This window comes from Eschrichtius robustus, chromosome 2, assembly GCF_028021215.1.
Source record: "Eschrichtius robustus isolate mEscRob2 chromosome 2, mEscRob2.pri, whole genome shotgun sequence".
NCBI classification, from domain to species: Eukaryota; Metazoa; Chordata; class Mammalia; order Artiodactyla; family Eschrichtiidae; genus Eschrichtius; species Eschrichtius robustus.
The window spans coordinates 177,498,277-177,509,358 of NC_090825.1; the positions used below are offsets into that span (position 1 = coordinate 177,498,277).

The window sequence follows — 11,082 nt, forward strand, 5'->3', positions numbered from 1 at the left end:
TACGCTCGCCCGACACGCTTTATTCAACACCACCCACAGGAGCCTCCCTAGGGGCCGCGGCCTCTGTGGAGGGGCCTTCCTGGGGCCCGTGATGGCCTGGCCCCAGGCAGTGTCACTGCGGCCTCTGCAGTGCAGCGTCTGCGGTCCTCAGGGCTTTGTGCTTTGACTGGACTTGGAAGGATGCAGTCAGCCCGACCTCCTGGGCCAGCGTCCTTGGAGGGAGTGGGCAGCGAGTCTCAGCCCCGAGGGGCTCCCACTGCCACTGTCGCCCCGCTGGGCAGGCCACAGCAGCCCAGGGTGTCTGGCCAAACGAGGCAGCAACCCAGGTCCCTCCCGACAGTCACGGCCACAGGTGTGGCAGGGCTGGGACAGGGCTGGCGGTCCCTGGGGCCGCACCGGCCCAGGGTTCGTGTCTCCAGGCTGATGGAGGGGCTGGGGGCCACCCCAAGGGCATTCCTGGGGCTGAGGGAAGGGGGCTGGCCCGGGGTCCACTCAGGGTAGCTCCCAATCCTGCGTGCCCTGCCCGGTCCTGCGTGCGCCAGCTCCCCTGGCCCGGGGCACTTGCTGCAGGGAGGGACAGCACGGCTCTGACCGCCTCCAAACCCCATGCTCCACAGAGGCCGCTGCCCAGGCCCAGCCAGGAAACGCGCCTGGGATGGGGATGCAGAGGCCCCAGGTGGTGGGAGGCCCCACACCTGCCGGATCAGCGCCACTGTCCCTGTTCTATGGGGCAAGACCGAGGCCTGGAGGTCAGCCGATGGCGGCACTGGCCTGGAGCCTGGCCCGAGTCCGGCCGTGAGCAGTTAGTCCTCTGTCCACGGCGCCGACCATCAGGCTGGGCTGGGCTGCAGACAGCGAGGTCTTCAGGCGCCGAGGCCTGAGTTCCCGTCCGTGTGCAACAGACAGAAGGTTAAGCAGCTACGTGGACATCGGCCTCGCCTCTACCATGGGTTTTACTGAAGGAAAATGTCCGGGTTGTGCCATTTGCTCTTGGGAGCGCTGTGCCCGCCGGGTGGGCCCCAGGGAGCCATTGTGCAACCCCTTCTGGAAGGGCTGACGGGCAGTCTGGGACACCGTCCCTCACGTGTGCAGGTCGGGAGGGGAGACTTCCGCAAGTGTTTCTCCAGCCCCGCGGGGAGCCTCGCAGGCGGCCCAGTGGCAGCTGTCCTGTGCGAGAGGTCCAGGGCAGCAGCCACGGGGACCAGGCTGGCCCGAGTCCAGCGTGGAGCCATGACCCCAAGGAGCAGCTATGGGGGGTCCATCGGGCGAGAAGCCGTCCTTCAGCCGTGTCCCCGTGGCCCAGGGGAGGGGACACGCCTGGGCAGGGTGAGGGCCGAGTCTGCAGGTGGCCCCATGCAGGAGTCTGCAGGTGGCCGAGTCTGCAGGTGGCCCACGGGCGGGTGGGGCCCGTGCAGGGACAGAGAGGGCGCCATCAGTGCCTGGCGGGCCGTCCTCCTTGAAGGCAGGTGCTCTCGGGAGGCGCCCGGCCCAGCACTGCTGCCACGGGCACAAGGCAGGTCCCAGGGACCCGGACCACCCCTCACCCGTGGTCGCTACCCGCGCGAGCTGGAGCCTGGGACCCGGCCAGTGCCCGCTCTAGACGTGCTCCATCTCCTGGTCCTGGTCGGGCCCCTCCTCCTGGTCCTCGTCATCCTCATCCTCGTCGGCGCCCACCCTGTCCAGCGGCGCCTCGCCGTCCCGGGCCAGCTCCTCCACGTGGGCCAGCATGTCGGCCATCAGCGCCTCCTCCAGCCGCTTGCGGACCTGCTGTACCAGCTCCTCCTGCCTCCTGGGGACACAGGAAGACCCGCTGGCCAGGGCACGTCCCATCTCTGGGGAGACGGGGGTGCTGCGGGCGCCCCGTCCAGACTGATGCCCCAGCACAGCCCGCAGGCCTTCCCCAAATCAGCACCGCTGAGAGGGCGGCTGCCGGCCTGGGCCAAGGACCCCTGTCCTCTCCCTGCCGCCTCTACGCTGCCCCCCTCAGCACGGGGACCTGATTCTGTGCCTGTCGCTCCCCTCCACCGGCCACAAGTCCCTCCTCCCGGCAGGACCACAGCCACTGCCACTGCTGGACCTGACACCTGCGGTTCCCACCTCACTGACTTTCTATTTCTGCAAGTTGTGCTTTAAAGATCTGCCTGGACTTTTCAGACAGTCGTGTTCTTTTCCTGCCCTTTCCCTAGGGACGAGCCCTGTGCATACACGTATGTGTACGTGCACACGTGTATGTGTGTACGTGTACACGCATGTGTATTCGTGTGCGCATACGTGCAGTGCATCCGTGCATGTGTAGTGTGTGTGTACCTATGTACGTGCATCTGTGTGTGTGTGCGTGTGTACACGTGTGTGTGGTCTCACCGCTGTGTCCTCGCCTCTCTCGGGGCACAGGGCTGCCCTCTCACACCCACCTGGCTTTTACCTGCAGTCCCAAGACTTCCCCCCACAGTACTCAGAGGTGCGGCTGCTCTGCCTTCCAGCCCCTCCTGTGGGTTCCTAAGCCCCCCGCCTTCTCCCAACCTCAGCTGTGCACTGATGTTTCAAAGCTGAATACGACCCATGTTCTACCCTCTCAGCACCTCTAGATGTTTCCTGCCCAGGAGCCACTTCCAACCACCTTCCAGGAGGCCCTCCCAGACAGCTCCACCCACACCCGGACACCACCCATGGGGTCCTGGCCAAGCGCAGGCCCAGCATCCAGGACCTGGGACGCGTCCCGCTTCCCCTCAGCCCACCCTGCCCGGTCCTGCGTGCGCCAGCGCCCCCTGACCCAGGGCCTCACAGCCCACGTGCAGCCCCGCTCAGGGGAGCCGTCGCGGGGCCAAGAGCCCCGTCCTCTCAGGCCCCCGCAGGCTGCCCCACCCCCCAGGCGCCCGCCTGTCTGAACCGAGCCCTCCCCCGGCCACTTCCACATCACACCTGGACACTGGCGGGGGGGGGGGGGGGGCTACCTGATGTCCTCGTCGGTCACCATGAAGGCCTTGCAGAGCGGCTGGGCTGTGTTGAGCCACACCCCGGGGTTCTTCTCCACGGCGGCTGAGAGCTGCCCGGTGATGGGCATGGTGCTGGTGTGCAGGGCGCTGGCGATGGCCGAGAGCAGCGTCTCATCCGTGCAGCCGGGACCCACGCCTGCCGGGCAAGGGAGGGTGGTCGCCGTGGGCACCAGCCTTGCCCCCTCAGCCCCGATTTCATCCTGAACCTCCCTTTACAGCCGGCCCTGCCCGGTCCTGCGTGCGCCAGGGCCTCACAGCCCACGGGCAGCCCTGCTCAGGGGAGCCGTCGCAGGGCCAGGAGCCCCGCCCCCCAGGAGTCTCCCTGTCTGAATCGAGCCCTCCCCGGCCATTTCCATGTCACACCCGGACGCTGGAAGGGGGCGGTCACTCCCACGAAGTACAGGCAGACAACTACCCTCTCAGGGACAGCAGGGATGCTTTTATGGCGCGGCAGGGAAACCAGACCCCCGAGTGTTTTCAGGACCCCGTGACCAGACGCGGCCCCAGCGTCAAGTGCAGCCCGGCTGGCCCCAGGCTGGGGGAGCACGGGCCTCATTCCTCCTCCATCTCCCCCCTCCCCCCCGCAGGGGGTCACCTTGCAAGCCCTTGGGGAGGTCCATGGTCTTCACGAGCTCCTCTGCGATGTCAAAGGCATTCAGGCCGCTCAGCTTCTTCTCCCAGAAGAGCTGCCGCCACACAGACAGACGTCAGGCTGACAGGATGGCCAGGCCACCTGCTCCCACAGCAGGCGACCCTAGGCGGCCGGGATGGGGGTCTCAGTGTGACCTCTGACCCCCACACTTGCTGGGGCTGCTCGCGCCCCAGGGTCCTCGCAGGGCAGAGAAACCCCAAGCCCCGTTTCCGGCAGGATGAAGACCCAGGATGTCAGATGCGCCATCGGACAGTCTGTGGCTCCCCTTCACCCTGGAGTTGGGGGTTGGGAGGTCCAACCTCCACCCCAGGCCGAGCCACGGGCCCACGGCAACAGCCCCGGCCGACCCCTGCCACAGCCCGAGCAAGCGCTGTCCGTGGGCACCGCCCGGTGCAGACAGGGGACCCAGGAGCCCCCGGACGGGCAACAAGCTCACACCCTCGACTGCACCTCCAGACTCTGGGGAGGGGGGCGACAGGCAGCCCCACAGGTTTCTGACCTGTTACCTAGAGGGCTCCAACCAAAACGGCACGGCACCCAGGGTGGCTGCCCATGGCGGGGCCCATGCCCTGCAGGGTCCCTGAGCGTCTCCCCCTCTGACGGCCACGGCCCCCTGCTCTGGCCTAATACCTCCACAGCCCACTATCTATCGGGAGTTCGTAAAGATGCATGAAAACGCGGCTAAGGCTCAGTTTTTGGAAAACAGATAACAAAACTGCGTTTGTGGGATCTTATCAATCTGTCCAAGACAGTGGCCGGCCCGAGGAGGCCCAGCATACGCGTGTCGGGCGCTGGTGCCCGCAGGACCATGCCCCGGGGTGATGGCTCCTGACCGTGGCGCTGGGGCCCGGGGCCCACGGACTCAGCTCTGAAGAGTGGACCAAGTGCCAGAGCTCACCTGACGGGGCTGCTCCACGGCCTTCTGCGGGTCGCTCTTCACCTTGTTGCTGGGGTGGTTGGTGATCTTGGTCACTGGCTGCTTGAAGATGGACGCCGTCTGCCTGACCGGGAGGGCCGTGTTCAGGTCGGGCTTGCCCTGCAGGGTCGGGCGGGGTCCTCAGCGGGCTTTCCCCGTCAGCGAGAAAGCCGTGCCCCACAGGGGCTTCGGGGAACAGGCCCCGGTCACCAGCACACCGCGTGGTACCCACGGATCCAGAGGTAACGCCAAGCCCAGGCCCAGCTGCTTCGCTGCCCTCGGTGCGGCCGTAGCGGGGGCTCCAGACACACACCTGCCCCCTCTCACCACCCCCCGCCGTCCCTCTCACCTCCCGTGCCTCGTTCTCCGCAGAGCACGGGCCTGGGGGCGCCCTGGCCACCTCTGTTCTGCAGCCGGGCCAGGGAACAAAGTCCCCCGAACACGCGTCCATCAGAGACCCGCAGACACATTGGTCACCAGGCGCCCAAGTGTGGACCAGAGCCGAGCCGCCTCCCAGGCCCCGTGCCCGAGCCTCTCCTGGGGACAGATGACGGGCGGTTTCCTGTCTTCTTTCTGCTTTTCCACAGCTGCTGAGCTTCCCCCAGTGAGTAGCTAGGCCTCTAACTCCAGGATGGGGGGTGAGCCCTACCCAGCAGCGGTCGGCGTGGGCTCACCTTGACCTGGCTCGGGGAGTCGTAGCGCACCCGCTGCCGGCTCTTGTTCATCTTGCCCATCAGCATCTTGCCCGTGCGGAAGTCGAAGGTGCTCAGGTCCATGGAGCCGCCCAGGTAGCGCGCCAGCTGGGGCTTGCTCCGGAACTTCTTCCCGCTCGGGCTGCGGACACAGCGCGGTCAGCGGAGGAGGGGGCCGGGGGGAGGGCCAGGCCGGGCCGGTCCACCCTCTCCCCAGCACAGCAGATGACGAGGCCGAGAGCAGGGATGGACGCCCCGACCTTCGGAAGGATGGGGCCCAGCCCTGGGAGCCTGGCTGGAGTTTCTGGAACATTCCAGAAACAGAATCTGGCCGTGTTCTTGAGAAAAGACCCAAGGATAGCAGGTCCATTACAGCATTATGGACCTGTCCGGGGGGGGCTGGGCTGTAAAACCTCAGTGTTGGGGCCAGGACACCAAAGAGCTGCCCACGCAGGACCTGCTGGGAAAGCCTGAAACCTGGCTGTGAAGCTCTGCGATCCTGCTCACCCCATGGACCAGCGCAGGGGACTCGCCTTTCTAGGAAAAGCTAACGCCAACCTCTAGCTGCCGTGCAGACTCAGAGCTCACGCTACAGGTGACCAGAACGGGACCCAGTGAGCATTAATGATGACACGTCCCCGGGCACGGGGACTCCTGCAGCCACTCTGGGAAACAGTCTGGCAGTTCCTCTAATGGTTAAACAGCAATTCCACCCCTAAGTATCCAAGAGAAATCAAAACACATGTCGACATAATAACTTACACCTAATTACTCACAGCAGCATGACTCACTGGGCAGAGTGAAAACAGCCCAGATGTCCCTCCACACACGGGAGCATCACTCAGCCATGAAAAGGAGAGAAGCCCTGACACTCGCTGCAACATGAATGGACCCTGAGAACACGATGCTCAGTGAGAGAAGCCAGACACAGAAGGACACACAGGGTGTGATTCCATTGATGGGAAACGTCCAGAACAGGCAGATCCAGACACAGAGAGTGGGTTCCTGGTTGTCAGGGACTGGGGCTTCTCTTTGGGGTTATGGAATGTTCTGGAATTAGAGGTGATGGTTGCACAGCCCTGAATGTACTAGGAACCAGTGAGTGGCACACATGAAGCCTCCAGCAGGCCTGGCACCCGTCTAGGACGTCCCTGTCACTCTCCATCTGAGGCTAACAAGGGCCTGCACTTTGCTGATCTCCCCTGAGAGCCTCTAGGCTGAGCCTGAATTCAAGCCAGCACACGCCCGCCCCCTCCAGGTGTCCCTGGGCACTGCGGACAAGTGGCAAAAGCGGGAAGAGTGGAACCCGTTCCCGCCCCACCAGGGCCTCACCTGGGTCAGGGCCAGCCCCACCACCTTGGGTTCTGAGACCCCCGTGGACTCTTCTGGAAGATCCATTTTTCCGTTATGCTCTGTGCTGGCTGACGTGAACGGAGTCTACGTGCCTGGAGCTGCAGAAAGGACCCTGAGTCCCGACTCTGGCTCCAACTATGGCCACAAAGAGGGCCAGGACCCTGACAAGCACTCGCCAGCACTTCCTGGCCTCCAGTCACCCCACCTGCTGCTGTTCTGCTTTAAAAAAATGCATAAGGACAGGGAAACAGAAATGCAGAACTGTAGATTAGGGGCTGGGGAGCAGGGCTAAGGGCAGAGATAGTTAAAGGTCTAGGGCTCTTCTGGGGGGAGGAAAAGGCTCTAGCTTTGACCGTGGTGGTGGCTGCAGCTACCTGTGAATTGTACGCTTTACACGGGTGAACAGTACGGCATGTGACTCCTACCTCGATAAAGCTGTCACAAAAGTGAACGCAAGACAGAGAGTGGATGGGGGCTACGAGGAGCTGGGGAGCTAATGGACACAGGGCTCATTTTGGGGTGATGAGAACGTTCCAGAACTAAAGAGTGGTGATGGGTGCATGAAAACTGCTGAATTGGACACTTTTAAAGACTGAATCGTATGGAATGTGAACTATACCTCAATTTTAAAAACAGGTTTTGCAGATCTGTATTGGGACAGAAAAATGTCTGAGTTGTTTTATCCAATGAAAGAAAAAAACTTCTGTAGTAAAACCACACGTGTAGAACAAAAATGAGCACTGCGGCCCTTCTACGGAAACAGGCCTACCCGGTGGAGTAGACAGGTAGCCAGAAGCCGGGCAGAGGGCAGCCCTCGGCTGAGTCGGTGGGACCCTGAAGCACTGGGGCCGTCATGGGGATGGAGCCAGCACCAAGCGTGGAGCCCAGGGCCTGGGCCGGATGCAGGGCTGTATGAGGGGTGATGAGCGGGTGTTGACCCCAGGCCTATAAGGAGGCTTGTAACCCAAGATGCCCAGTGAGGCCCAAACAGCAAGATGAAGCTGGTTCTGGCCAAGCTAAGCCCACTGCCCAAGGAAGGGGGGGTCAACCTGCCGAGCACCTCCTGCTTTCCTGAGTATTTGCACCTTTAAAATGACCTCTGGGGTCTTCCCTGGTGGCGCAGTGATTAAGAATCTGCCTGCCAATGCAGGCGACACGGGCTCGAGCCCTGGTCCAGGAAGATCCCACATGCTGCAGAGCAACTAAGCCCGTGCGCCACAACTACAGAGCCTGCGCTGTAGAGCCCGTGAGCCACAACTACTGAGCCCGCGTGCCACAACTACTGAAGCCCACGCACCTAGAGCCCACGCTCCACAATGAGAAGCCAACGCAATGAGAAGCCCACACACAGCAACAAAGAATAGCCCCACTCGACGCAACTAAAGAAAGCCCGCGTGCAGCAACGAAGACCCAACGCAGCCAAAAGTAAATAAATAAAATTAATTTATTTATTAATTTATTAAAAAAAAAAAAAAAAAAGACCTCTGGGACTTCCCTGGTGGTCCAGTGGTTTAAGCCTCCACGCTCCCAATGCAGGGGGCGTGGGTTCTATCCCTTGTCAGGGAACTAGGATCCTGCATGCTGCAATGGTGCAGCCAAAAAAAAAAAAAAAAAGCTCCAGTAAGTCCTCTCTATTCCACGCACCCCAAAGAATGACGCTAACTTCCAAGTCCTCAACTTCTTGCCTGGATTGTAAATGTCAGGCAGGGAGATGATTTTTCCAAAGTAAATGCTCGGCTGTAACCAGATGCTCCGCCCCCATCTCCCAGTCCTGAGGGCCAGGTCGCCAAGCTGGAAGGGCGTGTGGGTGAGTCCTACAGGACGGTCTGTGAGGTCACTCCACCTCTCCTTCAAAGAACACACTGGCTCTCTCCCACTCTCTGGACTAGCAAACCAAGGTTCCACATCCCTAGGGGCAGGGCTAAGATCCAAGGACAGGTCTGTCTGACTCAACAGCACTGGAGACCTGCCTTCCCTCTGCATTAAGGAACCAGGAAGGGACTTCCCTGGTGGTCCAGCGGTTAAGACTCCACGCTCCCAATGCAGGGGGTCCAGGTTCAATCCCTGGTTAGGGAACTAGATCCTTATCCCGCAACTAAAAGATCCCACATGCCACAACTACAGATCCCGCAAGCAACAACGAAGATTCCACGTGCCACAACTAAGACCTAGTGCAGCCAGATAAATAAATATTAAAAAAAAAAAAAAAAAGAGAGAACCAGGGAAATCCATCTGTGCTCCCTGCTTAAGTCACCTGGCTCGGCATCGGGTGGTGAGAAGGCCAAGGGTCCACATTCCAGAAAACATATCACATCCCCCCCAGACCTCCGACCTGCTGGGACAGGGTAGGTCACCCACACCAGAGACCTGGGAGTGGCACTGGACCCCGCACCCCGCATCCTGTCTCAGGCCCTCACCTCTCATTGGAGCCGTGGGAAACCTGAAATTCCATCTGTCCAGCCCCAGTTTGGAGCCCTTCCCTACCACCAGACCCCTATGCTCGGGGGCAGGGCCTTGGATTGGTGTCCCACTTGACAGAAGCCCGGAGAGGTTCCCAGGCAGGTGGGGACAAGAGGTGAGGCGATGACGGGCTGGGGCCCTCTAGCCACGCTGGCCCCGGTTCAGCTCCTGATTCTCCTCACAGGCTGCTGGCGCTGCCTGGACTCTCCTCCTGGCTCCACTGCCAGGGCTCAGCTCTGTGCTGCCTCCCCAGACAAGCCCTCACTGACCGGCCCCCAGCTCGACCAGGCACTCCCATCATCTGCCCCTCACAGACCCCTACATCTCTCTGCATATGTCATCACCTGTTAACTATGAAAGCAACGGGGTGATGGCTGGGGCACCAGCTGTCACCCAGGAGGGGAGGGCCCAGGTCTCACTCCCAGCTGAATGGCCAGGACAGACACCCAGCATGTGCTGCAGAGGCGTCTGTTAAATTAACAAAGGACTAGAGGAACACAGATCTGCCTCAGTCTTTAGACCTAAAAGGAAGAAGTGAGAACACAAGTGTGCTCAGAATTAAATGAGGGGAGGTGGTGAGAGGCCTCTTCACGCACCCAGAAGGAAGCTTTTCTTAACAGCCAGCGAGGGAGTGACGTCACAAACAGCCGCAGTGAGGGGGAATACACACGTTTCCCTAAGAGATACCGATCGTAACCCCACTATTTCATGCTTGACATTACGGGACCCCAGCCAATTACAGTACACACTGGAGGGCCACCAGCACTCTTTGGACACTAGAACCTGAGCTTGTCCTGGATGAGCTGCCATCCTTACCCTGCTCACTTCCTTCACTCCTCCCAAAACGGGGACAGCAAAGGCCCAGGACCTGCTGCACACCCCCCAACACCTGGCAGGCATTCAACACGTGGCAGGTGTCCCGCCTGCCTTTCTTTTGTCAGAGTTCTAAAGCAAAGGGGAGGGAGCCATCAAGCCTGGCTCAGAAACAAAAGCATCTTCCACCAGTCAGGAGAAGAAAAAAAAAAAAAAAAAAAAAAGGAAGGAAAAGGCAAACAGCAGGTGGTTGACGGTCTGGGGCTGGGCTTCCAGCCGCCTACTGATTCTGTTTCACTGGGTGGGGGTGTCCCTGCCCCCTGCCACCTCTCTCAGGCCAAGGGCAGCCCTCTCTCCAGTTTGGGTGAGGGAAGCTCACAAAGGCCGCGTCCCCGGTCTGGCGACTGGAGAGGCCACTACCCACGGTGCCCAAGGATGGGGGAGGGGCGGCTCTTAAAAGACACGCATCTCCAGGACCAGGCCACCCTGTGAAGGGCCCAGGAACCTGCATCCCTAGGCAGCCCTCCCTGGTCCCCCAGAGCGAACCCTGCTCCCTGAAACCCGGGATCCCCACCCGACCCAGGCTGCGCGCGGCCCCAAGAGCGCCCCACGAGGACCAAAGGGACAGCCCAGCCCCCACCCCCGCCTCCCAGCGGCGTCTGGCCCGCGCCGGGGTGCCCTTTGCCCAGCCGGCCGCTTCGCCGCGGCCGCCGAACAAAGGCCGCTACCAGCCCGGTGCCGGTCCCAGGACCATGTGGCTGCGGGGGGAGCGCAAGCACACTGAGCTAGGGCTTCGCCGGGCACGCACGCGCACTGGGCTCGGGCCCGTCGGGCACGCACGCGCACTGGGCCAAGCGCCCGCCGCGCGCCGGCACGCACGCACGCACGCACAACGCACGCGCGGGGCCCAGGCCGCGGCCCGGGTCGAGGCGCCCAGGCCGCCGCAGAGGCCGCTGGGAGGCGCCCGTTGGGGCCCTGCCCGGCCGGCACGTTCATTCACCTATAGTAAAAGACATCCCTGTGGCCGGCCGACAGCCCCGACCTTCTGGGCACTTCTTCCCTCTCCCAGCCCTGCGGGAGCGCCGGGCACTCCCACCTCTTCCGCTCCATCGCGCCCGGCTCCTCGGCCCGCCGCCGCCGCTGCCGCCCGGACCCCCACTCGCCGCCGCCGCCGCCGCCGCCTCAGCTGCCTCCGCCGCTGCC

At 62.3% G+C, this 11,082-nt stretch overlaps 1 protein-coding gene across 4 annotated transcripts; it reads right to left on the bottom strand.

Annotated features, from left to right (window-relative positions):
- On the bottom strand, window positions 1-11,082 carry MBD3 (methyl-CpG binding domain protein 3). 4 transcript variants are annotated; one of them, XM_068537322.1, is made up of 6 exons: window positions 10,976-11,082; window positions 5,236-5,395; window positions 4,544-4,642; window positions 3,589-3,679; window positions 2,952-3,129; window positions 1-1,789 (listed from the first exon to the last, which is right to left on the bottom strand). In XM_068537322.1, the coding sequence occupies exons 1-6, from the start codon at window positions 10,987-10,989 to the stop codon at window positions 1,597-1,599; spliced, it is 735 nt and encodes a 244-aa protein (XP_068393423.1). In that variant the 5' UTR covers window positions 10,990-11,082; the 3' UTR covers window positions 1-1,596. The 4 variants fall into 4 exon arrangements, with proteins under 4 accessions (XP_068393423.1, XP_068393422.1, XP_068393421.1 ...); XM_068537321.1 differs by having other exon boundaries at window positions 4,544-4,681; XM_068537320.1 differs by having other exon boundaries at window positions 4,544-4,681; window positions 10,880-11,004.

What these genes read in the sequence shown, in the direction of transcription:
- MBD3 (XM_068537320.1), bottom strand. Translation starts at nt 10,989, where the DNA reads ATGGAGCGGAAGAGGTGGGAGTGCCCGGCGCTCCCGCAGGGCTGGGAG. An exon ending in AGGGATGTCTTTTACTATAG is followed by an intron (nt 5,396 to 10,879) that starts GTGAATGAACGT and finishes CTGTGTCCGCAG; the next exon opens with CCCGAGCGGGAAGAAGTTCC. An exon ending in CCTCCCCAAGGGCTTGCAAG is followed by an intron (nt 3,130 to 3,588) that starts GTGACCCCCTGC and finishes CTTGCCCGGCAG; the next exon opens with GCGTGGGTCCCGGCTGCACG.